Source organism: Antechinus flavipes, chromosome 1, assembly GCF_016432865.1.
Source record: "Antechinus flavipes isolate AdamAnt ecotype Samford, QLD, Australia chromosome 1, AdamAnt_v2, whole genome shotgun sequence".
Lineage (NCBI taxonomy): Eukaryota > Metazoa > Chordata > Mammalia > Dasyuromorphia > Dasyuridae > Antechinus > Antechinus flavipes.
Window position 1 is genome coordinate 629,167,209 of NC_067398.1, and position 27,955 is coordinate 629,195,163.

Here is a 27,955-nt window from a genome sequence, read left to right on the forward strand (position 1 = left end):
TCCTTAGATAGCACAGAAAGCCAGAGATTCCTCTGCCTGTGTTCTGAGGGGTGGGAGCTGACCTATGGTAGATCTGAATCTAGAGGGTTAGGGCAAGGGTTGGGTCCTTAGGATTTGTACTAATGACTCACCTTCCCAAACAAATGAGACACCACCATATCCGGAAGAGCTTGGGTCCACCCAGAGATCTAAAGCAGATTAAAAACAACAAAATAACGAGACAGTCAAGTCACTGAACTATCTGTACCCTAGAGATCCCATTTCTGGGCACTTCTGACCCTAAAGAGGTCAATGACACAGAAAGAAAGGTGGTTCACAGGAAAATATTCATAGCAATACTCCCCGTGGCATTAAAAACTGGAAATAAAGGCAGGTCCTGTCCAAGGGGGAATCTCCACAAACTCTGGAATGTGAATGTAACAGAATACTTCTGTTGTTTTTAAAAATCCTCAGACTATTTAAAATAAGTAACAGTGTATATAAAATTGACATATTGCTGTGATGGGTGTTGGAAATGATGAAAAATGATGATTCAGAGAAACAGAGGAGAAACAAGCCCAGTGTGACCTTACACAGATGTGAATGAATGTATGATTATAGATATCTATGTACGTGTGTGTATATACATGTATGTATATTTACATATATCTACACTTAGTTGTAACTTTCTGGGGGAAGGAAAGAGGAAAAAAAAATTAAGTAAAAAGTACAGAGCAGAAAACAAAAGAAAATTCACATGGAATCAAAGATGGAAACTTTGAACACAATGTGTTATAAGCTTTCTTGAAATGGAAATTTATTGTTTTATTTTTTGAATCATCTCCTATGTTCTGTCATGAACATGGCAAAGATTGTTTCTTTCCTTTTTCTATTTTGTATTTGTTTTAAATAAAATTTAAAAAAGAAAAAATGGAAAAGAAAAAATTTTTTGTTAAAAAATAAAATTATTAAATAGAGTTCTGGGAAGCATAGTTGTTCTGATACCAAATGATAATGGAAGACCCAGAGAACTATGAATGATGACAATACAAACAAAAACCAGGCTAAAAGGCAATCAAACAAGAATTAATTGCAATGAACAATCTTGGCCTTCCCTCTAGATAGAGTGGTAACAATAGGTGTCATAGATACTGCTAAATTTAAAACATGTGGCCATTTGTCAGTTGGGTTTTGCCTAACTTTTCTTTATTACAAAAACAGAATGACTCCAAGGATGGGATGTTAGGAAATGATCTTGTGTAAAAAAAAAAGTCAAAATACAACTTTTCTTAAGCACAACCTCCCCCACTCCTCCCTCAAAAAAAGACAGGGAGAAGAGATTACCAAAAACAGAAAGCTTAACAGAAAATAAGTGTAACATTGTGAATTAAGACCCCTGGTTTTTCTCTTAAGCCTCCTCAAAGGCAAGGTCCTAATCTTGCCTGGTTTTAAAGTTGTCGTTTTAGGTATTATTCCCTTTGATTCAAAGAAAAGGAAGGAAATGGAGATGTTATGAAGCTCGTTAGGGTTCTTTCCACTGCACGCACTGCTGAACTGGGCTATATCTGAGTCACTGGGAAAGGTCTCAGGCTGATACAGAGCTCAAGGCCCTGATACAGTGATAGCTAGAGAAAGCTCCACAGTAAATGTAATAATAAATCAGAGTAAGTGTGAATTAAGGCCCCTGGCTTTTCTCTTATCCTGAAAGGCAAGATCCCAATCTTGCCTGGTTTTAAAGTTGTCATTTTTGGTTCCTTTGATTCAGAGAAAAGGAAGGAACCTTCATTTGAAGGTGCTAAGAATCTGGCAAGATTCCTTCCACTGCACATACTGTTGAACTGGGCTATGTCTGAACCACTGGGAAAGGTCTCAGGCTGATACACAGCTCAGGACCCTGATATGGTCACAACCCTAAAGACCCCTCACTCCAGCCCCTTCCTGAAGCCCTCTCTCCACTATATCTCCAGTCACCCAGGCTACATCTGAAGACCTCCAGTGAAGAAGAAGGGTGTGAGGGACTCCACCCTGCACCACCACCCACGCTTGAGGAAAAAGAGGGAAAGATAGCACAGATGAACTCAATGTGCCGGGAGCATCAAGCCTTCGGCTGTGAGATGACTTCACTGCCTCCATGTCACTTGATAGCCACCCCAAGGTTGGCAAAAACACATTTTCAAAATGAAAAGTCAGAACTGCTCCCAGACTGAAAGGCTATATATCTCATTTCATCTGGAACAATTTATTCTCTTCTTGGCAAAGATGAGAGATACTTCCAAAAAAAATATTTTTAAAAAAAAAAAACCAATAAATGTTGTATGGATCAGTACTGGCTTAGAAGGACCCTTGTTGCTTCAGGAATGGGCAGGCTTCAGGGGCTTTTCCCACCCATATTTACTGAGAGCTCCCAGCTGAAGGGTAGCACAGGCCAAGGAAAATGCTTTTTTGCAGGAAAAAGACAGAGCTTGAGGTACCGCTTCCTATCAGGGCAGATCAGGCTCCTGGCCTGCAGATCTCCTTACAGAAACCACACGCATATTTCCAAAACTGCATTTCTTTACCTTGGTTGCTGCCCAGTCCATCCACCCTTCAGCACAAGGGTTCACGTTGATGAGGACGAGTCCTTCCACCATCTCTGGGTGGTTGAGCTGTGAAAGATGACAATATAAAATCAGAAATATAACAGGCAAGCAGAAATACCATTTTCTAACTAGAAGGGTCCCTCAGAGCCCAGAGACTAGAGAACTTTTATTTCAAATCCTTGCTCTCTGGAGCAGCTAGGTGGTGCAGTGGATAGAGGACCAGCTCTAAAGTCAGGAGGACCTGAGTTCAAATCTGGTTTCAGACACTTAACACTTTCTAGCTGTGTGACCTTGGGTGAGTCACTTAACCCCAATTGCCTCAGTGGGGGAGGGGGGGGGATCCTTGCTCTGTTAGCTACCCTTGGACTTTGAGGCTACCTCTCTAGGTCTATTTCCTCATGTGAAAAACCAGAAATAGATGATCTCTAATGCCCCTTTTAACTATCAAATCAACACTCCCATTCACCATAAACTACCAAGTGTCAGAGCTGGCATTTGGACCTAAGGCTATGTTCCCCTCTTACTATAGATGAAAGTTGGAAGTAAATCTCAATGGCCACTTGAATTTATCCATATTCAAAAGAAACCCTCACTATAACAAATTTTAATTATTTTAATATAAAATAATATAAGTATAAATAAAATATAAAAATAATTTTAAAAATAAATATAAATTAAATTTAAAAAAATAATAAAACCTAGCCAGCTTCATCAATGAAGGGGCATTCACAGCTTCCTAAGGAAGTTCTAATTGTTGAAATTAGTGTCTAAACTGGACACTTGGCAGCTTCCACCTATTACTGCTCTTGAGCAGCTAGGATTGCTAGGGAGAGGTCCTGCTGTTATTCACCTGTTTCATTCATGTCTGACTCTCTGTGACCCAGTGTGGGGTTTTCTTGGTGAAGATACTGTCATGGTTTACCCTTTCCTTCTCCAGCTTCATTTACAGAATAGGTAACTGAAGCAAACAGGGTTAGGTGACTTTGTCCAGAGTCACACAGCTAATATCTGAGGCTGGATTTCAACTAAAAAACTATTTAGGAGAGATCCGAGATGCAGGCTATTATCCTTTCATCTTGATGAAAATTGAGCAAAGAATGTAGATTACCACGGCTTGCCAAAGCCAAGAGGGATGTATTTCATCTTTAAACCTGATGCATTTATTACAAAGACTCCCACCCACTAGAAGTGGGGCGTGACAGATAACAGTCTGTTTGTGGTCTCATGTCCACTGAAAGGAGTTCAAAGGTTTCTGAGAAGCTAGAAGACTTACAGCAAATCGAGTTAAGATGTAGGCACCGGCTCCAGTTCCCATTCCAATCACACTTTTCAGTCTGTAGGAAGAAAACAAATGCCCCCCAAAGGGAACAAGAGGACCTCTTGTTAAATGGGCCCAAAAAACCCACAAATAACAAAAGCCCAGTTTCTGCTCTAGTTACCTGCCCCCTTCTGATGAGGTCAGGTTTATTTTGAGTTGACAGCTAGCTCAACAGCCACAATGGTATGCTATCAAAATAGCAAAACACTCTCCTCTCCCCCAAACAAATCAGAGCTTTGTAACTAGACAGGGGACCGTGACCTTTCCATCGCTATGGCTTCATGCCCTTCCTTCCCTGCCTCCCAATTTTCTGAAAGCTAGTCTGTGACATTTACTGGAATGACTATTTACAACACAGCATCTTTCACTCAGGAAGAGTGACTCTGTGCTTGATGGCCACTGCTAGTGGTGAAAGAAAAAGGAGCTGGGATCTGTAGGGTATGAAGTAAGAGAATGGATGCGAAGACTGTACAAAATTCTGTAAGAAGGAAACAGTCTTCAATAAAATAACAAGTGAGGAGAAAGTAAGTGGGAAGAGACAAACATGAAGGGACCATTTCAAAAGTAAGATGCTAATCCATCCAGGCAGGAGGCTGGAAGTGAGGGAGATCACCCTTACTGCTATCCTTTCACTCCTCCATGTTCTGCCAGCCTCTCAGCCCTATAATGGACTAATTTCCTTCCCTACCATGTCTTTCAATAAACGCCTTCTCCTCTATGTGGGGTTCTTCTGCTCCCTTTCTCTTACTATCACTGCTGCCTTAACATGCTTCAAGTACTGTGTACACAGTAGATACTAAATTTTGGTTACTTGGACACCTCCTATTATCTACAAACTATATTCCTAAACTCCCAAGTGACTGGACACAATGGAAGGAAATTAAGCTGCCTGAATTATATGAAGCAAAATTTTTTGTGACATTTGCCAATTTATTTCTTTTTTTAATTTATAGAATAGTTAAGAAATAAATATAAAAGATGACATGATGTACATAAAACTAGTCTGTATACAAATGTACATCTCCTCTTTTCAAGGTCCAAAACCCATCTTTATATCCATGTGTCTCTGGAAGAAAAAGGATTAAAACTAAAGGCACCAAAAGACAAAAGATATTTTCTACCACTAACATATTTGTTGTTCTTACCCAAACTGGTGGAGAATTCCAGGAATCATTTCAGCCAGTTGATCCATAGAGGGATACATGTACCTGTGGGAAGAAAGAGTATTATCCAATAACAAAGCTCAGTCACCTAAAGCAAAACACTTTACCCCAATCTGACTCAGTTTCCTCATCTGTAAAACAAGCAGGTTGAACTAGATGCTTTCTAAGGTATCCTCTGGCCCTGTCCATAAGGCAGAAGCAGCAGAAAATCGGAATCTGAAGCTAACTTCAGTCAGTGAGGAGCTTGGTCATATGGGCCTGGAATATAAGCCTTAGTTAGGAGGAGGAGGATAGTGGGAGTGGTGATGTTTGACATCATGTTTTAGGAAGAATACTGACAAAATGGAATACATTCAGAGGTGGGAAAAGCATGGTAAAGAGCAAGACCCAAACATTCAAGAATAAGTGGAAAGAGCTGGCAAATTTTTAAACTGGAAAAGACTCAGGGGGAAGATGAAATGTTATTTTCACATATTTGAAAAGGGAGTAGTCTTTTTCTACTTGGCCCTGGTGGGTAGAACTTGTTTGAAGCTGCAGAGAGATGGATTTTAGCTCAATAGAAAGAAAAAGCAATAACAAGAGAACTCCAAAGGGGCACTAGCTGGCCTCCAAAATCGGAGACCTCCCTCCTGGAGATTTTAAAAGGCAGAGGCTGGAGGATCATTCCTGAGAGCTATAGACAGGAGAATGCCTATTCTTCTGGTCAAGTCTCATACTATCTCAATATGCCAGGAAAAGTATTAATATCCCTTACAGAAGAAGAAACTGAAAGCTCAGAGAAAAAGTGATTTATCCAAGAAATGAAGCCAGATTTCAAGCCATGAAAAAATATATTCTTTAGGGCCCAGCTTCTTAAATGGTCAGTTAAACTCCACATGAAATCACAAAACTGAATGTGGAGGTCGCAAAATTATCATTTATTATCAGTAATAATATATCTATTTTATATACTTAAATCACATAAAAATTTCTTAGGCAAAAAGGATTTGCAAATGGAAAAAATTTAAGAAACCTTGCTTTAGAGTAGTCCTAGGGAAGGAATTCCATGAGACAATGGTAACCCCAAACTTTTTCAAAAAGGCCTTTCTGAGTGAAAGTTGCTAAGCTAGCAAGTCAAATGGTTCTATTCTCCCAAAGGTAGATTTACTGACCACTCATTATTTTAACAGCTGGTTAATAATTAACTAAGTCCTTGCTTTTTCAATAGCCTTTTCATTTCAATTACTTGGTCAGCATGAGTTCCATCTCTTTATTAGTTAAGGAATAAATGCCCATTTCTAATGATATCAGAATCCCATTTTTAATCCCTTAAGCACTGAGCTGCTCTTCCTCCTCCCACCAGTATCTCATTATTTGATCATATAATCAGAAGGGGGCTGGGAAAGAAGATGCCCTCTAAGAGATCAGTCTCCAACAGTGGCGACCTCCCTCTGTACATTTCCATCTGCTTAGAAAATTGAAAGGGTAATACAATAATGTGGTAGAGAAAAATCATGTTGTTTTAAGTCCCAAGGACTTTGATAATAATTAAATTACGGGCGTAGTCCATTCCATGTGGTAGAATGGAAGGGCTATTCTACTAAAAAGAATTTCACTCTACTGAAAAAACTCAGGTAGCTGGGCTTTCCATCCCAAGTCAGCCATTAACTAACTGGATGTAAATTATTATTAGGCAAGTCATTTTCCTTCCTCTGGGTCTTAAATTCTTTATTCTAAGTTCAAAAAGTTTTTATGAAGTATCTATTATATACCAAGCACTGTTAGGTGTAGAAATACACTCCCTGCTCTCAAGGAGCTTATATTTTTTTCAGGAGAAGATGAGACAACATTTACCCAGATCAAGAAATACAAAATATATTCAAAAGGCAAAAAAAATCTTGAGGAAAAGAGATGCTAACAATTAAGGGAATCAGAAAAGGCCCAAACTGTAGAAAAATGAAGGCTGAGTCTGCAGAGTCAGTAACTGTGCTGAAATGAAGGAGAGCCCCTTAGAGCATCATGGAAGCACCTGCTAGGACCTTTTTTTTTACCACTTTCTCCCTCTGTACCCCACATATCACCAAACTGTTAGAACTGGAACCTGAGAAATGCCTATAAAGTAGTCAATTTTCATTACTGGAAGAGCTGTCCCAGCTTTATCAACAAATTTGAGCCTTGGACAATATACTGTTCAAAATTTGGTCTCAGTTTTTCCAATTATAAAAAAGAAGAGAGAAAATATGACCTTAGAGGACTCCTCCTAATCTAAATTCATCAAATCTAATCTCTGCATTTTACAAATTATGGAAATAATGACTAGCATTTATAATATATGATTTCAATGTAAAGGCACACAGTGCTAAGCACTTTGCTATTATCTCATTCAATCTTCCTAACAACCCACAAAAGCTATTATTATCCCTATTTTACAGATAAGAAAGTTGAGGTAGACGTCATGATTGTCATACATCTAGTTAAATGCCTGAGGCTACTTTTGAACCCATCTCTCTATGGACTAAATCGCCAACATGCTCCAAATTAAAAATAGTAACTCAGAGAAGAATTGCTAATGTTTGTTCTTCGTCGCTCTGTTATCCCTTTTTCATCTCTTCAAACTTTTACTTCTCTCCCTCTTCTGTCTTTACCCCAGGTCTAATACAGTGCATTAGAAAGGACTGGAAGTCAAGAGAATATGAGTTTTACCTTGGCTTGGCTACTTAATACTTGAGTTTCCTCTCTCTTTCCTCATCATCTTCATTTGACAAATAAGGGGAGCTAGACTTGAGAAAGATGTTCAGTAATATCCCTTTCTAAATCTAAATTCACGGCCCCAAGATCCAATATTGTTTCAATCCTAACATTAGCTGAAAAGACTTCATTTGGAGTCAAAGAACATGCATCCTTCCAACACTTACCCCACAGGAAAGGATGCTGCTCCATCCTGTTGCCCTGGAGCATCCACATGGCAGACAGCAAAATGCTGGGTGATCTCCTGCATGTCTTCTGAATTGAAGAGGGGATTGTAGCAGGTTTTGTCTGTAGAATGGAAAGAAAAAAGGGGAGGAAAGAATTAATTTTATATGATTTGAGGAACACTTCTCTTCCTGCTCACACCAAGCAGGAGATTGAGATAGATTACTGCACCTACAATCACTGAATTACAGAACTGAAACTTAGAAATCAACAGACTTTGAATCTTTAAAAATCCCTTATCATGCAACCCCTCTTTGGTAGATAATAGGCATTCTTTGAATGCCTCTATCAAAAAAGCAACCCATTCAAACGCTGGACAGCTCCATTATTAGGAAATACCTCTTTAGTTAGACTAAGTTCAAACCTTCCCTAGTCCTAGGTTGGCCCTCAGGATTAATGTCAGAATCTCCCTCCCAAATAACACTGCTCAGATATTGAACATAACTATGTCAAATGATGTTCAATATCTTTATTATGTTAAATTCTGTTAAATAATGATAGCTAACAATTATTATGTTCAATATCTTTACTATGTTAAATTCTGTGAAATAATGATAGCTAACAATTATACAATAAGTTTACAAGCAGCACTTAAATATTTCATTAACCTTACATCAACCCTGGGAAATAGATATTATTTTAAAGGAAACCAGGATAAAAAGAGATTATGCGGCTTGCCCAAGATCATACAGCTAGTATCTGAAATGGGATTCAGTATTCCACGTTCTATCCATTGTCTCTCCAAGACTGTAGTTGTTTGTCCTTTGGGAGATGAAGCCATGACTTGCAAGTGAATTGGATTGAAGTGAGGAAGGGCTGCCTCACTTTCCCCTCCAGAGCCATCTGGATCCAGTGACAAAATATGGATCATGGAGATGGCATTGGAGGTTGGTTCCTCATCTTCAATAACCAGCAGAGCACAATCAGAACCCAAAACTCTGCAAACTAGGTTCACATCCTCCTTCTGACACTTTTACAAAGAGCAAACCACATCTGTCGTGAATTAGCACACATCTGGAACCCACGAAGTGGTCCACATCTGGAATGCTATCCAGAGAGCCAGGCCTTGTTAAGAGTTTTGAGCTAGCTTTATTAATTATTCGTATCTGCTAGCATAATAATATTATTAATTACCCAGAAAAAAAAAGTTTTGAGTAAGAGTTGAAATTCTTAACTTTGGTAGTATATCTTCCCCCTAACTCCAGGACACATTTCTGCTTTCCCACAAGTGTGACAGCTGTGAATGGGAAAGCAGCACTGAGGTCTGCCGGTGGCAATGGGACAAGTACTCCTTTCCCTCAAACCTGGAGCTTGCTAATAGCTAGACAACACGATTTGTCCAAGAGGGAGGAGTGAAAATGTCATTTCAGAAAGGTTTCATATAAGCGTAAGCTGCCTAGAAACTACAACTATGCTAAAGTAGAATGTGCTACAGTGGATTCTTCCCCTCTCAATCCTCTATTAGTGGAACTAGATTATGCTATCAAAGCAGATTCAGACTGGGTTGGACTAGATACTAAGAGCCAACAATGATAGCACTGATATAATGCTTTAGGTTTTGTGAAGTGCTTTATAGATATTATCATTTTAATCCTGCTGTTATTATCCCCATTGTGCAGATGGAGAAACTGAGGCAAACAGAGACATACACCATCTGAGGTCTGTTTTTTCATCTGTAAAATGGAAGGGTTGGCCCAAGTCCCTCCCAACCCTGACTCTCTAGCATCCTATGATAAATTTAATTCTCCTTCCACTCAAGGTCTCTGCTTATGCCTTCTGCCTCCTCCCAGAGTGATGGTAATAAATTGTTTTTTAAAAGTCATATTAGTCTCTAGTGCATTGTTGATGGAGTTGTAAGCAATTTGGAGCTTTGCCCAAAGGGCTATAAAACTGTGCTTACTTTTTGACCCAGATACTGGGGTCTGTATCCCAAGGAAATCATAAAAGAGGGGAAAGGACTCACATGTGCAAAAATGTTTGTAGCAGTTCTTTTTATAGTAACAAAGAATTATATGGTAACAAAGAATTAAAAAATGAGTAAATGGCCATCAATTGAGGAATGACTGAACAAATTGTGGTATATGTAGGTAATGGAATATTATTATTCTATTTAAAAAATGATGAAAAAATCTGATTTTAGAAAGACCTGGATTTACAGCAAGAATGTGTAATGATCAACTATGAAAGATTTGGTAATTCTCAGTAGTTCAGTGATCCAAAGCAATTCCAATAGACTTTGGACAGAAAATGCCATCTGCATCCAGAAAAAGTACTAAGGAGACTGAATGTAAATTAAGCCATGCTACATTTACTTCTTTTTTTTAGGCTTTTTTTTCCCTCTGCTATGGCTTTTCCCTTTTGTTCTGATTTTCTTCTTCCAACATGATTCATTAAAGCAATGGGTACTAAAATTAATTAATTAATTAAAAAAAAAAAGTCATGCCAGTGTTTAACCTATATTGTACCACTTGCTGTCTAGGGGAGAGGGATAGGGAGAAAGGAGTGAGAAAAATTTACAACACAAGGTTTTGCAAGGATGAATGTTGATGTTTTTTTTCTCTTTTTTCTCCCTTTTTAATCTGATTTTTCTCATGCATCATGATAAATGTGAAAATATGTTTAGAAGAATTGAACATGGTTTAATCTATACTGTATTACTTTGTATCTAGGAAAGGGAGAATGAGGGGAAAGGAGGGAGGAAAATTTGGAACACAAGGTTTTGTGAGGGTGAATGTTGAAAACTATTTTTGAAAATAAAAAACTATTATAAAAAATTAAAAATTAAAATGCAATTGGGAAATATTTAGCAAAATTAATTTTTAAAAATGACAAAAAAATAAAAGTTGTGTCAGGCAAGAACAAACTAGCAGATGGAAAAGACTGAACAGAGTTCTAAAAACAGATTGTGCTTTTTTGTTTAGAGAATCAGTCTGGATGAAGAGAAACTCAGTCATCAGAGGGGTAGCTGTTGGAAAATGAGGAGTTTTGTTTTTTTCCCTGAGGCAATTGGGGTTAAGTGATATGCCCAGGGTCCCACAACTAGGAAGTGTTAAGTGTCTAAGACCAAATTTGAACTTGGATCCTCTTGACTTCAGGGCTGGTGCTCTATCCACTGTACCACCTAGGAGCCCAGAGAATGAAGAGTTTTGTTGTCTTTCCCCCAGTCATACTAAAGCTTATGAGGGTTTTAGTCTGAAGTGATTAAGAAGCACTCAGACAGATAAAGTCACTAATGCTAGAAATTTGGTAATTCAATAAATGAGAATATTCTTTTTACCATGGCCCACCAAATAAGGTTCATTCCACTCTCTGGTCTGGCATTCAAAGCTTTTACACCATGGCTCTAAACTATCTTTCCAATAATCATCTCCTACTACCTTTATTCCCTACTAGTTGTCTCCCAACCAAATTTCTCTAGCCTCCAAGACCTTTCCCTTACCACTACTGCTATCCTTGTCTTTTGAAAGAGAACCGATCCCACAAAATCCCTTTCAAACTGCCACCTCGTCCATGAAGTCTTCCCTGAAGGCATGGGGTGGTCTCCAACCCCAGACCCAAGGGGTTCATGGATAGACTTTCCTAGAGTTTGTGAATTTAGATGGGAAAACAGCTTTATTTTATTACCATCCAAGTGAAATTGAACACTTCCTTTAAATAATGTTTTAAAAGTATCAGATTAGGCTCCATGGCACATAAAGAGTTAAGAACCCCTACCTTAGCCCTAATTTCCCATAGATAGTTACTGTATTCCCTTTGTTAGCAGCTACTTGTATAAATAATCAGTCTTAGCTCACACTCACAGGGGTCCTCAAACTTTTAAAATAGAGCGCCAGTTCACTGTCCCACAGACTGTTACAAGGCCAGACTATAGTAAAAGCAAAAACTTTATTTTGTGGGCCTTTAAATAAAGAAACTTCATAGCCCTGGGTGAGAGGAATAAACATCTTTAGCTGCTGCATCTGGCAGCGGATTGTAGTTTGAGGACCCCTGCACTAGATTAAAAATTCCTTGAGGGCTAACTTTTAGGAAGAGTTACAATTAAGCTATAATGAGGACAATTAAGTGTCATGGTGAATAGAGTTTGAGGTCTAGAATCAGGAATACTCATATTCCTGAGTTCAAAGCTAGTCTCAGATACTCAGTTGCTATGTGAGCTTGGAAAAGTCACTTAGCACAGTTTGCCTCAGTTTCCTCATCTGTAAAATCATCTGGAGAAGGAAACCATTCTAATACCTTCTCTAAGAAAACCCCAAATGAGGTAACAAAGAATCAGACATGACTGAAAACGAATGAATAACAACACCAGATTCACTAGATTTTATCAGACCCAAATGCCAAATTTTTTCTTTTAAATTCATTTTCCTTATTTCTAAAATGAGGATCAAGATACTGCCCCAATAGGATTGTTATGTTGCAACAATGGAGGTTAAAGCATAACATAAATGTTAAAATTATTATTTTATTATTAATAAAACATTTATTGAGTTACATTTGAACTCCAGCAGAAGACAAGAGAGTTTATTGTAATTCCACTATGGCTCCCATACAGTAGGAAGTAATAATTCAATACAGAATACCAAGAACTCTAAAAGCCACACCATTTGTAGCACTGCTATTCTGAGAAGACCAGATTTTAAAAGAATACAAACTTCCTCTTACTATTTTCTCCTTCCTGAGGAGGGACAAGCCTCTGATTCTCAGAATGACTGAATCTCACACAGCTGGAAGGACCCTCACAGGTCACCTAATCCATCCCCTACATGAACACGAAACTCCTTGGAAGACCTTCAGGATGGGGAGCCCATCCTTTCTGGAGCAGCCCACTTGTGGACAGCGCCAGTTACAAGAATGTTGGTCTTGGTATCCAGCCAGAATCTTGAGTTTTTGCAACTATGTATCCACTGCTCCAAGTTCTGGAGCCAAGAGCAACAAAGTTAATCTCTCTTCCTCAAAACAGCCCTTTAAAAAACTCATAAACAGCTGTCATGATTATTCTATCCCCCCTTCCTCAGACCAAATAACCTCAGTTCCTTCTACTGGTTCTCATGACAGGATCCCCATTCTCATTGCCCTAATTGTTGCTGAAACAATGAGCCGGCTGCCCTGTGGAGATAGTGCTGTTCAGCCTTTTTATCTCAATGGTGTGACTCTTTGTAACCCCATGTGGTTTTCATAGCAAAATACTGGAATGGTTTGTCACTTTCTACTACAATTCTCTGCCAGAGAATAATATTCAACAGTCACAGGTTTAGAGTCAGAATAAGTCACGGGGATGGCTACTTCATTTAATAAAACAGAAAATGGACATTCATAGGTTAATGTGCCCAGCAGCAGAAGCTAGAACATTTAGCCTGGTACTGGATCCCTCCCCCCATTTCTCCCATCACACTGCTGTTCCTCCTCTGATGGACTCTGGCCGGGGCAGCCAACCAGGGAGCCAGCTCATCCCTTCTCTCAATGCAGAATAATAATTTCCCTTGATTTTCAAACAATTGACTGGGCAACTTACGGTTCATGCCAATGTCATGATACGTGAGGATGGCAGGACGGTTCCCCTTCGGGGTTCCACAAACGGTGACATGAACTGAGCCATGTAAAGTCTCAATGTCCTGCTCCTGTGGAAAAAAAAAAAAAAAAACAAAAATACTTTTCACAAAGAGCTTCCACGTCTGGACCAGTATTATGGCTGCTGGTAATCCTACCAGTGGGTTGGCGAAGCCTTAAGAATCACCTCCGTGTTTTTCACTCATAGCACAGCTAAACTCAGGTCAGACCAAGAAATGAGTGGGAATTTATTCTCTACCTAAGAAACACAGCTTTCTCATTGTGATCCAAGCTATGTGCCTTAAAAAATCTGCCTACCTTCCTAATATCATGCACATCATCAGGTCAGAGCTTCTTTTCAGCACCTTTCTGAACCTTTATTATAATCATAAGATCATAAATCTAAAACTGGAAGAGATCTTAAGGTCACTGAGTCATTTTATAACAAAGACAAGAAATTGTTCCATTTTCATTTCCCTCTGGGATCCTCAGTTTCCCTCAAATCTCAATTCAAGTACCACTGCTCACTTTTAAGGTCTTTCTCGCCTTCTTTCAGATCCAACCCCTTTATAGATAGTTCTCACTTTACATAAAATTCACATTATGCAATTTTATAAAGAATTCTGAAAGAAATCTACATTCCCAAAAAAACCCTGTTACTTTCCTGTACAGTACTCCCCCTCTGCTCCTGCCTTTCAACTTAGCATTCTGCTCACTTTCCTACCAGCACAAAAAAAAAAAAAATGAATAAATAAAAAATAAAAAATAAAACCTTAAATCCCTCCAAGTGAAAAGCTTCGGCCATTGCCCCAAATCAGGGGACTCAGCTTAAGAACTCTGCACAGAGAAAGGAAGCCCTTGTCTTGCTCCACCCACCCACCTGTGTATTTTCTTCTGCTGTCAATTTTGGGTAGTAGCTCAGGAGTGTCCCTTGGCCCCCAAGTGTCTCCCATCCTCTCCTATTTGTGTCTGTGTCCACCCCTATGTGTTCCTCCCCTGGTTGTGGCAGGTCCCAGCTCCTGAATGTTCCTTCTCCTGCTCTAGCTTTCACATCTCCAGCTCTTGAAAAAAGTGACAACAATCTCCCTAAAAGGGTGCTTGGCTCCTTTCCTCGTGTCCATAAGGGCAAATTCACATTACATAAAAATCCCTTTATGTAGAAGACTGAGGAACGTCCACTTATATAAAGTGAGAACAGTCTATGTTTGGTAGAGTGCATATTTGCATATGTCTTGCCTCCCTATATAATATCAGCTCCCTGAAGGCAAACATCTTCATTTTGATTTCTATGTGCCAGCCTGGTTATCTAGTAGGCACTTAATAAATGCTTACTGAATGATTCATTGATCAAATTCCCACAGGTAGGGAGCTGCATGTTAGACTGTGGTTGCAAATTCAACACTTCACCATGCAGTGTTGGAGGTTAGAACTCATGTTTTGTGAAAATAAGTTCATTGCAATATGGATATATATCAGATGGCTTGCTATTTTGGGTGGGAACAGGGAAAAGGGAAAGGAAGGAGAAATATCTGGACCTCAAAATTTTACAAAGAGGAATGTTGAAAACTTTATGTGCAATTGGGAAAAAATAAAATACTATTAAGGGAAAAAAAAGTCCATTGTTCTGCCCACTGTACCATATTGCCTAGTATATATAATTACCACCTTTTATTATGCTTTTATTATGCACTTAACTATCTGTACCAGCACTATATAAAGACAGGAAAAGATATGATCTGCCTTCAAGGATCTTACAATGGTGGAGACAATGTGCAAACAACTACCTATAATATAGGATAAAATGAGTAAACTGGAAGTAACTGAGGGAAAGGGCTGGCTTCATTGATTACTAAGGCAGCCTCTGGACCAGTCACTCAATCCACACAGATTTCAAGACCTGGCCCAGCATAGTATCCGAGTCAGATGCTGGCACAATGGCCCAGTGTTGGACAATGATATTCTTCATTGTCTCCTGATTTCTGAGGACCCTCCCTCCTGCAGATGTGTATGTCTCTATCCAAAAATAGAACAGAAAGTCAAACAGAAGGGGCCTTAACTGTGCAGGGCATGATTGCAGCATTTGTAGGAAGAACCCAAGTGGTTTAGTCTCTTTACCTTTACAATGGGGATAACAGACAAGATGATCACGAAGGTCCCCTGTACCCAATTTAATTTTAATGTTTAAGTGCACACTAAGTAAGATAATGAATGCCCTGAGCTGGGAAATGAGATAAGAGCAAAGAACTTAGATTTGTCCTTGGGGGCCTCCCAAACTTACTTCTTGGGGAGCTGGGGGTGAGTGGGTGGATTCATGTGGCTGTCAATTGTCATGGACAGAACCAATAAGTATTACAGATTAGGACTTGAAAATCCAGGCCTTTCTGACTCTCTGCAGTAATAGGTATTCAATCAGGATCACACTGAGTGGAATGTAGGCTGGGTGAGGGCAAAGATCAGCTTGCCTTTTTTTTTGTTTGTTTGTTTCTCAAGCACCTGAGCATGCTATCTTGCATTGCTGGTGTTCAATAAAGACTTATTGAAGTGAGGCAAATCACACTTTATCCTTTATCCATCACCTGCCCTATATTCTCTCCTTTATACCATAGCTACATTAATATTCCTCATGTACACCTTATTATCCATCACCTGCCCTATCTTCTCTCCTTTATACCACGGCCACATTAATATTCCTCATGTATACCTTATTACCCATCACCTGCTCTATATTCTCTCCTTTACATCAGTTACATAAATATTTCTCGTGTAAACCTCAAAAGGAGCTCATGAAAGGCATCTAGGTAGACAGCCAGACATGTCAGGAAGTTAAGTTGTGTCCAACTCTTAAGTGACCCCATTTGGAAGTCAAGAAGGCATAAATTCAAATCATGATTCAGATACTTAATAGGTATCTATATGAGCAAGTCACTACATGCAAAGGGGATAATAACAGCACCTAAGCTCCAATATTTATAATATGCTTTACAAACCTTAAAGCACTATAAAAAATACTAATCTTCTCTATGGCTGCCCCAGAAACTACAATATTCAGACTCAAAAGAGAGCTACTAGTATGCAATCAAAGATATTTAGCAACACAAAAATAAAAATAACACAGGATGAGAAAAGGTACTGAATTAAAATTTTATATTTTATATTTTAAAGAAAATTAACTCTCCTAGACCCCCCTCTCCCCAAAGTGGGCAATGTTCAAGGAAGAATTTTTTGCCTCATTTCTTGCATGGAGATTCTCAAAGGTTATGTAAATAAAATATAATGGGGCTACCAATCTGGAATCAGCTTTGAGGATGGGGCAACTAATGCAGTGTCTTCTCAATGAGCATCTCACCTCAGGACAGGGGCTCATCACCAGAAGGTTGGGCATGAAGGAGTCAACATACAAGCCACACCATCTCAAAGACTATCTATGAAAACCCTGATCTAGCTCAATAGAGGGAATTTTACCCCATAGATGATATTATGGATCCTGGAAGTATTCAGCTAAGAGGATACATAACTCTGAGATCATTGTTTTAATTAAAAAAAAACCTTCAAGGATTCCCCATCGCCCACTTAATAACATTCAGACTCAGTTTCCTCATCTGAATATCATTCTCCTCCTCCCAAGGTTGATGATAACAGGATAAGATAACATTTATAAAACACTCTAAAGCTCTCCAGAAAAACTCATTACCATTAGAGAAATTCTAGCTATTATTTAAGGTCCTCAACAATCTGACCTTTCCATAACACTCTGCATTCTTAACTCATTCTACTGCCACGTCCACACACTTTTCACTTTGGCCAAATTAGAACTAATTTTGGTCTCGTCATCCAAGAAATTCTGTGATCTCCTATATTCAAATTTTCTCATTATGCTATTCCTTAAGAATCGAACAATAAGCATTTATTAATTGTTCACCGTGAGCCAGGTAATATACAAAAATGTTAGAAGCCTTGCCCTCAAGGGGTTTTTACTCTTTACAGTCTGTCCAACTAACCATTACTTGACTCTTTTTTAGGTTGAATTTTAAATCTGCTTTTAAAAAATCATCTCCTTTTTCTTGTGCAACAAGATAATTGTATAAATATGTATGCCTATATTCAATTTATATATATAAATATATAGATAGATAGATATAAAATCTGGCTCTCAGGATACAGAAAGCCTTCCTTTGGGATAGGAGTCTAGAAAAAAAAAGAATTGATACATGTATGGTTTCCTTTGTAATACTATGTATTTTATTATGTGCATTTAAAAATATAATTTTGGAAGAGGTCCATAGTTTTCATTAGACCACCTTGTGGGGTAGAGGGTAGAAAAAGTTGAGTTTTCCTTGCCCTCCTCTTTTACCTTGTGAAATCAATTTGGAAATTAATCTTTTTTTTTTTTTTTTTTTTAACTGAAGATCATTTTCCTTTTCCAAGTGGTACTTTGCATCTCACTGATATGCTTGTGTTTATTTTGTTTTGAAAATTTTTTAAAGATAGATAAGCCATTGGTTAATTTGATTTAAAAAGAAGAAAACCAAACTATCAAAAATGAAAAGGGTGAAATTCACCACTAATGAAGAAGAAATTAAGGTTTTCCTTAGGAAATATTTTGCCCAATTATATGCCAATAAATTTGAAAATCTCAGTAAAATCAATATTTTATAAAGATATATGTTATCTAGATTAATAGCTCAGGAAAAAGAATGCCTAAATCACTCCATCTTAGAAAAGAAAACTGAACAAGCCATTTATGAATTTTATAAAAAAAAAAAAAAACAAACAACAACAAAAAAAAGACCTTCCCCCTGGGTCAGATGGGTTCACAAGGAATTTTATCAAACATTTAAAGAACAATTAATTCCAATGCTATATCAATTATTTGGAAAAATAGGCAGAGCCCTACAATTTTTTAATGATACAAATATGATATTGATGTCTAAACTAGGAAGAACTAAAATAGAGAAAAAAATTACAAACCAATTTCTGTAATAAAATTTTTAAAAATTCTAGCAATATGATTATACAATATATCACAAGGATTATACACAATGAATAGAAAGGATTTATATCAGGAAGTCAGGTCTGGTTCTGTATTAGTAAACTATCAGCATAATTGACCTTATCAATAACAAATGCAATAGAAATCAAACTACCAAAATATAAAGCAATAATCATAAAAACTATATGATTCTAGCTAAGAAACAGTGGTAGATCAGTGCAACAGATAAGGCACACAAGACACAATAGTAAATGACTTTAAAACAATAACATAGTGTTTGATAAACACAAGATGTATCTGACAAAAACTGCTGGGAAAACTGGGGAACAATAGGGCCCCAACCAACATCTCATACTATACACCAAGATGAGATCAAAATGGGTGTTTGATTTAGACATAAAAGGAGACACCATAAGCAAATGAGAAGAGCAAAAAATAATATATCTGTCAGATCTAAAAAGGAAAGAATTCATGACCAAAGAAGCAACAGAGATGATTACAAAATGTAGAATAGAGAATTTTGATTATATTAATACAAACAAAACCAATGCCATCCAGATTAGAAAGGAAGCAGAAAGCCAGGAAACATTTTTTTTTCTATCTACTGTCTCTGATAAAGGCCTTATTTCTCAAAAAAAGAGAGAACCAGATCAAATTTATGAGAATACAAGCCATTTCCCAATTAATAATGGTCAAAATAGATGAACAAGCAGTTTTCGGATTAAAAAAAAAATCAAAGCTAAGACATATGATGAAGTGTTCTAAATCACTTTTGATTTAAAAAATACTAATTAAAATAACTCTTGAGATACTGCCTCACATCTATCAGATAGGTTAATATGACATAAAAGGAAATTGAAAAATGTTGGAGAGGATGTGGGAAAATTGGCACCTAATGCACTATTGGTAAAGGTGTGAACTGATCCAACCATTCTGGATAGCAATTTGAAACTTCATGCAAAGGGCAACCAAACTGCATAAACCCTCTGGATCCAGCAATACCAGCACTAAATCTATATTCCAAACAGATCATAGAAAAGGATCTACATGTGCAAAAATACTTGTAGCAGCCCTTTTCATGATGGCAAAATATTGGAAACTAAGGGAATATCATCAATTGGGGAACTGTGATAAATGAATATAATGGAATATTATTGTGCAATAAAAAAACGAACAAATTTCAGAAAAATCTGCAGAAATTTGTATGTATCAGTTCAAAGTGAAATGAGCAGAACCAGGAAAACATTGTATACAATATCAAAAACATTGTGCATGAATCAACTGTGAATGATACTGCTCTTCTCAAAAAAAAAAAAAAAAAAAAAAAAAAAAAAAAAAGATCTAAGACTAGTTCAAAGGACTTAAAAAGGAAAATGCTATCCATACCCAGATAAAGAACTGATGTAATAAATGAATATAGATTCTTTCCCCCTCACTTTCTCTATTCTTTTTTTTGTGTTTTTTTTCTTTTGATTTGTTTCTTCTTTTACAACTATGACTAATATGGAAATGTTTTCCATGTAATACATGTAAAACCTGTATCAAATTGCCTACCATTTTAGGAAGAGAAGCGATCCTGAAAGGGAGAAAAATCTGGAACTCAAAATCTTATAAAAATGAATGCTAGGGGCAGGTAGGTGGCACAACCTCTGCAGTCAGAAGGACTTGAGTTTAAATCTGGTCTCAAATACTTAACATTTTCTAGCTGTGTGACCTTGGGTGAGTCACTTAACCCAACTGCCTCAGCAAAAAAAAAAAAAAAAAAAAAAGAATGCTAAAAACTGTCTTGCCACTTGATTAGGAGCAGAATACTATTTTTAAAAAATGTATTTTGTTTTAGAATTTATGATGGTGTTATCCCTTCAATTAAACTTAGAAAGTTCTATACAGCCAGGTAAGCACACAATGATTACAGATGATGGTCTCATGCATATTACAGACCCAATAAAGATTCATAAAATGAATATACAATGTTTTCCTGGTTCTGTTCACTTCATTTTATAGTAGCCTACAAATTTAACAGAGGGATTCTTTCTCATTCAAATCCTGTGGTTCTCTGTCATGTGGAACAAACTTTTTGTGGTGTCCCCATTTTCATTACCACAAGTAAAGCTTCCAATAGATAACAGAAGTAAAATCACTTTGTGGTCCCTAACCACACAATTGTAAAAGCTAAAAATAGCCCCTCCTTTCAAATATATGGATAAGCGTAACAACTAAAAAAAGCACCCTTCCTTTCCAAAAAAAAAAAAAAAAAAAAACACACACAATTCAAGTATCCAATCCAGTCCCCATAAAATGCTCCTGCCTTCTTCCCCAAAACTACCTGCACCAAACTCTCTAATAAGGATGCTTCCCAAACTTGAGATGACATCTCACATATCCGTCCAGACAATTCTCAAACCAGCTGCCTTTCTCTGTCCAGTAGGTACGTCTGTTTTGGGGCTACTATAAGGGTGGCTGAGAAATAAAGATGGAATTTCCTCTTCTATCATCTCCCTCCATGGTCCACTTGCAGTCCTAATGGCCCCTTAGGAAAAAGGGCCACAAAAGCCCCACAAAGTCTGTGGTTGTGGAGCACTTGAAACACTGGCTGTTTTGTATGTTTGTGTGAGGATAGGGAGAAGGAAAGAGGATGTGGAATGAGGAATGAAGCCCAGAGCAAAATTCCCCTTTTTCAAAATGAATCCCAAAAAGAAAACGTAAAAAAAAAAATCCACACTCAACCAGAAAGTTTCCAAATCACTCTCTTCTCCCCCAATCTTGCTTGCTTCCTTACTTGTTTGCTTCTCCAACAAAAGCATGGGGTCTTTTTCTTCCATAATTATTGCACAGCTATAGCTGGGAGTCTCTGGACAAAGTTCACTCATGGGGAAGGAACTGTTCGACCAGTCCTGATGCCAATCAACTGAAAAAGTCTAGTTTTCTAGAAAGGCTGCACTCCTGTCTAATTCTATTTTTATCATATCAAAGAAATCAACGTTCCCATGGACTTTTCACACTGGAAGTACTCTTCACTATCACAGCTGCCTCCTCCCAGAAGGTCCATTTTAAGGTGGACACCCAAGCCAGACAATTTCAATTCTCTCCAGACTTCCTCTACCCTACCCAAGAGTACTTTCTCTCCTGGAATTTTTAGCTTTCTTTCATGTCCTGTTTTCTCCTATTAGAATTTAAACTCCTTGAGGACAAGAATCAACTCTCTATTTGTATTTTCAGAATTAGCATGATAGCTGGCACACAGTAAGCACTTAACACACTTGCTGAACCGACTTTTGGATTACTTCATGGTACCTTTCCTACTTATACACATTGTCCTAGGTAATGCTCATCTATTAATGGATCTCGAAGATCTTTTCTGTGGCAGTAGGTAGCACAGTGGATAGAAAGCTGAGCCTGAAGTCAGGGAGCCTCATCTTCCCAAGTTCAAATTCAGCCTTAGATACTTCCTAGCTGTATGACCCTGGAAAAGTCACTTAACTCAGTTTCCTCATCTGTAAAATGAGCTGGAGAAGGAAATGACAAATGGAGAAAAGCACAAATGGGGTTATAAAGGGTGGGATAGGACCATACAATTCTCTAATAGGTCTTAGGAATCAATTATTGAGACGCTAGAAATTTCTTAGTCCAATTCCTTATTTGATATTCAGGAAACTTTGACCCTAACCAAAGAAGTCATTTGCCCAAGGTAATCATTTGCCCAAGGTATCTAGGCAGTAAACTAAAAAACAAAAGGGAATAAAAGAGAAACTTTTGATCAGATCTCCTTTCTGGTTTTTTTCTAAGATGTCAATAGTTCAAGGATGTCCCACAACTAGACAGTGCACAATAGCCAGAGTTGAATTCAGTATGTTCTTCTTGGAAAGAATTAATCTAATTAAATATTTCAAGCCTAGATGATTTCATCACTGTGGTTACTACTGTGACAGGACAGCAGTCTTTCTCTACTTTTGTACATTAAAACTAAGGTCTCATAACCGGAGCCAAGATGGCAGAATGAAGGCAGGAACTTGCCTAACCTCTCTTCCAAACAGCTCTAAATCCCTATGAATAACAATGATAATAAATAAATTAATGAATAAGATATATAGACAAATGAGTGAATGAACGAATGAACAAATTTTACAGCATCAGAACACCCAGATGAAGTAGAACATTTTCCAGCTGAAAACTTAGAAGCTCAACAGAAAAGATCTGTGACACTGGGATGGGAATCCAGCAGGCAGCCTCAGTGCAAGCTGCACTAGCATAGCCCAGCCCCACTCCAGACCCAGCATCAGCAAGGCAGGACTCTGTTGCTTTAACATACTAGATCTTATAGCCACAGTGGGGCAAGGGCACTCCTAACAGCCCCAGGGCAGCTGCAAAAAGTCCTGAATCTTGAGACAGCACCCCCTCCATTCTGGAAGCAGGGCCCTATTTTAATAAAGATTTAAAACTCAAATAATAGGTTAGGAAAATGAGCAGACAACAGAAAAAGTTTCTGACCATTGAAAGCTATTATGATGACAAGGAAGATCAAAACACACTCAGAAGATGATAAAGTCAAAGCTCCTCCATCCAAAGCCTCCAAGAAAAATAAGAATTGGGAGGAAAAAAAAAAAAGGAATTGCACTCAGGACATGGAAGAACTCAAAAGTAATTTTGAAAATCACAACCAAACTCAAGACCTTTCCAACTGTTGGAAGGCCTGGCACACATTGTGCTCCATTAGCATAACCACTGAGAACACAAGTTCACCTCTATGCCACAAAGAAGCATCAAAGGATGATAAAAACATTATTCAATTTAGCCCACATGTTAAAAGATTTTATTCATGAAAGAAAAGGCTAGAAGCTCTAAAATAATTTGAGGCTGGTTACACAGAAAAGTCTGTGATCAAATTTTAATTAAATAAGATATGTGCTCTTTTAAAAGGTTCATAGAAGGGACAAGTCAAGATGATCTTTGTTATGAAGAGATTAGGATGACTTGTATTTAGCCACCAATTATTCAATTAGAAGAACCAACAGTTTGTTTTCAAGGTTTAGGGATAAATGTCTCCTTGTAATGTTTACACTATCCAATCGCCTATGGTTTTTATGGTCAGTGGAAAGGTCAATTTGGGGCCAGTCCTATCAAAATTTTTAAATACCATTCTGACTCAGGACATTCCAAAGTTCTCTGGAAGAATACAGTGACAGAATCAAAACTATAAATAATCTAAAGGGAAATGAAAAAGTTTTGTGTCTAAATGGGCTGCAGATAATTAAAGATTAACTGTGAAGTGGAAGTGTGAGATTATCAAAACTATGTCAAAGAGGTAGTTAAGTCAGAATGAGAAACAACGAATGAGGATAAAATAGCCAAAAGTAGGATACTTGTGCCTTAGCTGAATCATCAGGTAAGTGGATGGCTCCACTGAGTCTTGGGTCTGGGGTCAAGAGTCAAGTTCGAATCCTGCTTCAAATAGTGAGACCCTGGTGAAGTCAATACAGCTGTCTGCCTCAGTTTCCTCATTTGTAAAATCCAAATTAAAATGCAGTCTGCAAAGCTGAAAAGTCTATCCATGAATGGGATCATGGATGGCATCTATCCAATTCTGATTTGCAAGGTTTGATGAAGCTGAAAACTTAAAAAGAACTTGTCTTTTCTACAAACCTTTCCTGAAGATGATATGACCAGCTAAGTTCCAAGCAATCTCCTAAATTCAGTCCTCTTTCCTCTGAGGGTAATTTTATTTTTTTTGCTGAGGCAATTGGGGTTAAGTGCCTTGCCCAAGATCACACAGCTAGGAAGTGTTAAGTTTCTGAGGTCAAATTTGAACTTGGGTCCTCCTGACTTCAGGGCTGGTGTTCTATCCACTACACCATCAAGCTGGCCCGGTACCATATTTCTTGACTCTCACATCACATGATCCTTGGAGTCCTCAAGTTGGATGTTGAACATGGGATAGATTTTTATCTAAGCAGTGGATCCCACACAGGGGATGGGGGGCAGGGATGGGCTTCAAAGTCCCAATGGGCTCACACAGGCAAACAACAAATATGGGTATATCCCACAAAACTGTTTCTGTCCAACTACCAGGCCATGTGCTCACTACTCATTCAAATATTCACCTAATTAACCTCAGCAGAACTCAGTAGAATTAACTCAGTAGAAGTTCTACTTCTAAAGGCAGGATTTTAGATTTGCTTTTGTTTCTTCACTATCTGACACAAGGCCATGTCCATAGGAGACATTTAAGAAAAGCTTTTTGAATTCAATGTTTTATGTCAAGCATTGTCCAATAATCCAACACCAGGGACTTTTAAATCTGGGGTCTACAGAGCAATTCCATGATTAGATTTCTAAAGTGTCTGGAACTGACTCTACATAAATATTATGTAAAGATAACTAGCTGGGAAATGGCAGATAATAGACCACTGACCTGGAATGGGGGGCTAAAATTGACTCCACATAAATATTATGTAAAGATAGCTAGATGGAACATAGCAGATAATAGGCCACTGGACCTGGAATCATTTCAAAGGTGATTTCAGATTACCTAGTCCAAAAAATCTAAATAAATGAATAAATGAAGAATGAATGAATGAATAGCTCTGGGATGGGAAGATCCTCAGAGTTTCTGACCAAAGCAAGAATGAATGCTATTTACATTCAATGAGTCAATCAGGACCCAAACTTTGACCAAATGAGGCTTGGCCTAGAACCTATTGGTGGCCAATTAGAATCAGATTGGTTTTGGTTTAAGGCCTGGTTCTTAAGAAAGAAATCTAGCAAGTAACCCCAAGATATCTTAGAAAGATTCAGAGGTGCAGAAGACTGCTTGTTGTCTTGCGGAGGAGAAAGGTAAAGAGAAAAAATTTGAAATACAAAATTTTGCCAAAATGAATGTTGAAAACTATCTTTACATATATTTAAATAAATAAAATTCTATTAAGAAAAATATTAATAAGAATAATTATAAGATCCATTTCCCATGGTTGTGGTGAGGATAAAATATCTGTAAAGCTCTTTGCAAACTTTAAAATGTTATAGAAGTACTGGTTATTATAATTATCATCATTGTTAAGATTAAAGTGAACAAGAGACTTGAAAACAGAATGGGCTCATTTCTAATTTGTGTCCCTGTGTACGTTTGAGGAATGAGCTAAAAAAAACATCTCCAGGTCAGAGTCCATAATTTTAGGAGTGCTGTGAACTTTAGTTTCTCAGTCAACCTTAAAAAGGAAAGAATAAGATGTCCTTTCTTGATTTTTCTAGGAAAGATAAAAATCTTTAGGTGCCTTCCACCTACACTGTGAGGCCTGACATCAAGCAATCTGATTTAGGTTGAAGATGTACAAAGTGGATATTATTATTATTATCACTCCTATTTTTCAGATAAGGAAACTAAGCATCCAGGTTAAGTGACTGCCATGGGCCATGAGACCCTTTAAAGGAGACAGGACGATTACTACTTTCCTCCCTAGACTAAAGGGAAAGCCTAACAGAGGAGAAGGAAGCAACCTGCCAGGATTTGTGACTTACATACAGCTGAAATCCCAGTATGAGGAAAGAAATCAGGAGAGCTCTTGGTCTTGGTGACCACTGTTAATGAATTCTGTAACCCTAAGGCACATTATTGATCTCAACTCTACTGGATCTCAATTCTAAAATGTGGCTGGCTTAGATGACATAGGGCCCTGTCTAATTCCAAAACAAAACTCGTTAGCCTCCCAGGGCAATGCTGTACCTACTGTATCACACTAATTTCATTATTAAGAAGAGAGCCTGAGAAGCTCCAGTCTTAGTACAGTTTGATGATACTACAAATTTGATAAAGGAGGATAAAATAATCTAAAGATTTTTTTCTGGTTCTGAAAAGGGGATGAGGGGAAAAGAGAAATATCATCATGAGTGAGAGCTGCATCCTTCTAACTTGACTCCTTTTATTTTAGAGTTAAGCCATGGTGTCTAGACAGGCTTTGTAAATGGAAAGATTACTGGGTTCAGAGTTAAAAGACTTGAGCTTAAAGCCTTGTGTCCCACACTTACTTGCTGTGTGACCCTTGCTACCTGTTTCTTCAACTGTAAAATGGGGACCAATAAAACCTACTCCCAGGGTGGCTGTGGTCACAACTGTAAATTGCTTAGCACAGTGCCTGGAATATAATGTTGGCTGGAAGCATCTCAAGAGAAGGTCTTCAGAGGAGAAGGTGGGAGGAAGAGAAGGCTGATTTAAGTAGGATTCTCTGCTCCTTGGAGCAACAGAGCTGATGGACTGGGAGTATAGGGGCAAGAGCGGCTGATGAAAGCCACATCAACATAGGGAGAGGGAAGAATGACTCAAGATGATGTCAAGGAGGGCTACATACAGGCCGTGCTAACTCCTAACAGCTGAACACAGGGTACAGGGGCACCCAGCCAACCTGAAGCTTTGCTTGGTTGATGGATATGATTATATAAATGTTCCAGGCAAGGATGGAACAACTCTCCCTGTACCTGCCGCCTTAGCCTAATGACACAATCAAACCCAATGATGCAAGGGGACCTTAATGACTAATTTTTGGTCAAAATCCAGCAACTTTCCTGTAAGTGAGGGGGAAAGGAAAGGAGGCAAAATGTGAAGAAGAAAAGCTGCGAGAGAAAAGAACTGACTGGAAAGACAGAAAAAGAACCCCCCATCTTCATCCTCATCCTAGTCTCAGAAGCTCAAATTTCACCTGACATATAAGCTACATGATCATGGGCAGGCGGTACAATGGACAGGGGTAGGACTTCCAATTTGGCCTCTAGGCAGATCACTTCACATCTGTCTGCCTCAGTTTCTTTAACTGTAAAATAGGGATGATACTAGCATCCATCTCACAAGCACTCTTTTGAACAGTTGCTGGCACTTAAGAGGCATTTGATAAATTTAATTTCCTTCCTTCATTCTATCTTCTTCCTTCTATCTGTCTATGTAAAATGAAGGGGGCAGGATCAGAAGAACCCCAAAGGATCCAGTCTAAATCCTAGTATCCCAGACACCTTATTGCCATGTATATATGCCCTGAAAACCAATGAGGAATTTCAAGTCTGTCTCTCAGAGGGTCAATGTTTCAATGGGGCATGTTTCCAGATATAGCCAATGTACTGATTTGTTCTGTTCAACTATATTTGTTCTTTTTTTTTTTTCCCAACTATATTTGTTACAAGGAAAGGTTCTTATTGGGAAACAAGGAAAGAGGGTCAGCTGGCAAGCAAACATTTAACAAAGATTAAGGCATAAAACTTACTTTTAAGGCACTAGAAAGGGAGTTAGCAAATTCAAGCCCTACTAATTCAGGCACTAAACGGATGTGTAATTGATCTTGAGAGAGGCAGTGGAAGAAAAGGCCTTGATTTTCTCTGCCACATATTACCGGCATGGATTTGGGCAAGACATTTAGCCTCAATTTCTTCATCTGAAAAAAAGTGAAGGCAC

At 38.1% G+C, this 27,955-nt stretch overlaps 1 protein-coding gene across 1 annotated transcript in view; it reads right to left on the reverse strand.

Moving 5' to 3' along the window:
- The window catches only part of NDRG1 (N-myc downstream regulated 1), a 77,272-nt gene that overhangs the window by 23,041 nt on the left and 26,276 nt on the right, over positions 1–27,955 (reverse strand). The window contains exons 4-9 of the mRNA XM_051971122.1: positions 13,501–13,606; positions 7,934–8,054; positions 5,022–5,084; positions 3,832–3,892; positions 2,538–2,624; positions 132–188 (exon numbers count right to left, since the gene is read on the reverse strand). Coding sequence (XP_051827082.1) covers positions 132–188; positions 2,538–2,624; positions 3,832–3,892; positions 5,022–5,084; positions 7,934–8,054; positions 13,501–13,606 — 495 coding nt within the window. The remainder of the gene's footprint in view (positions 1–131; positions 189–2,537; positions 2,625–3,831; positions 3,893–5,021; positions 5,085–7,933; positions 8,055–13,500; positions 13,607–27,955) is intronic.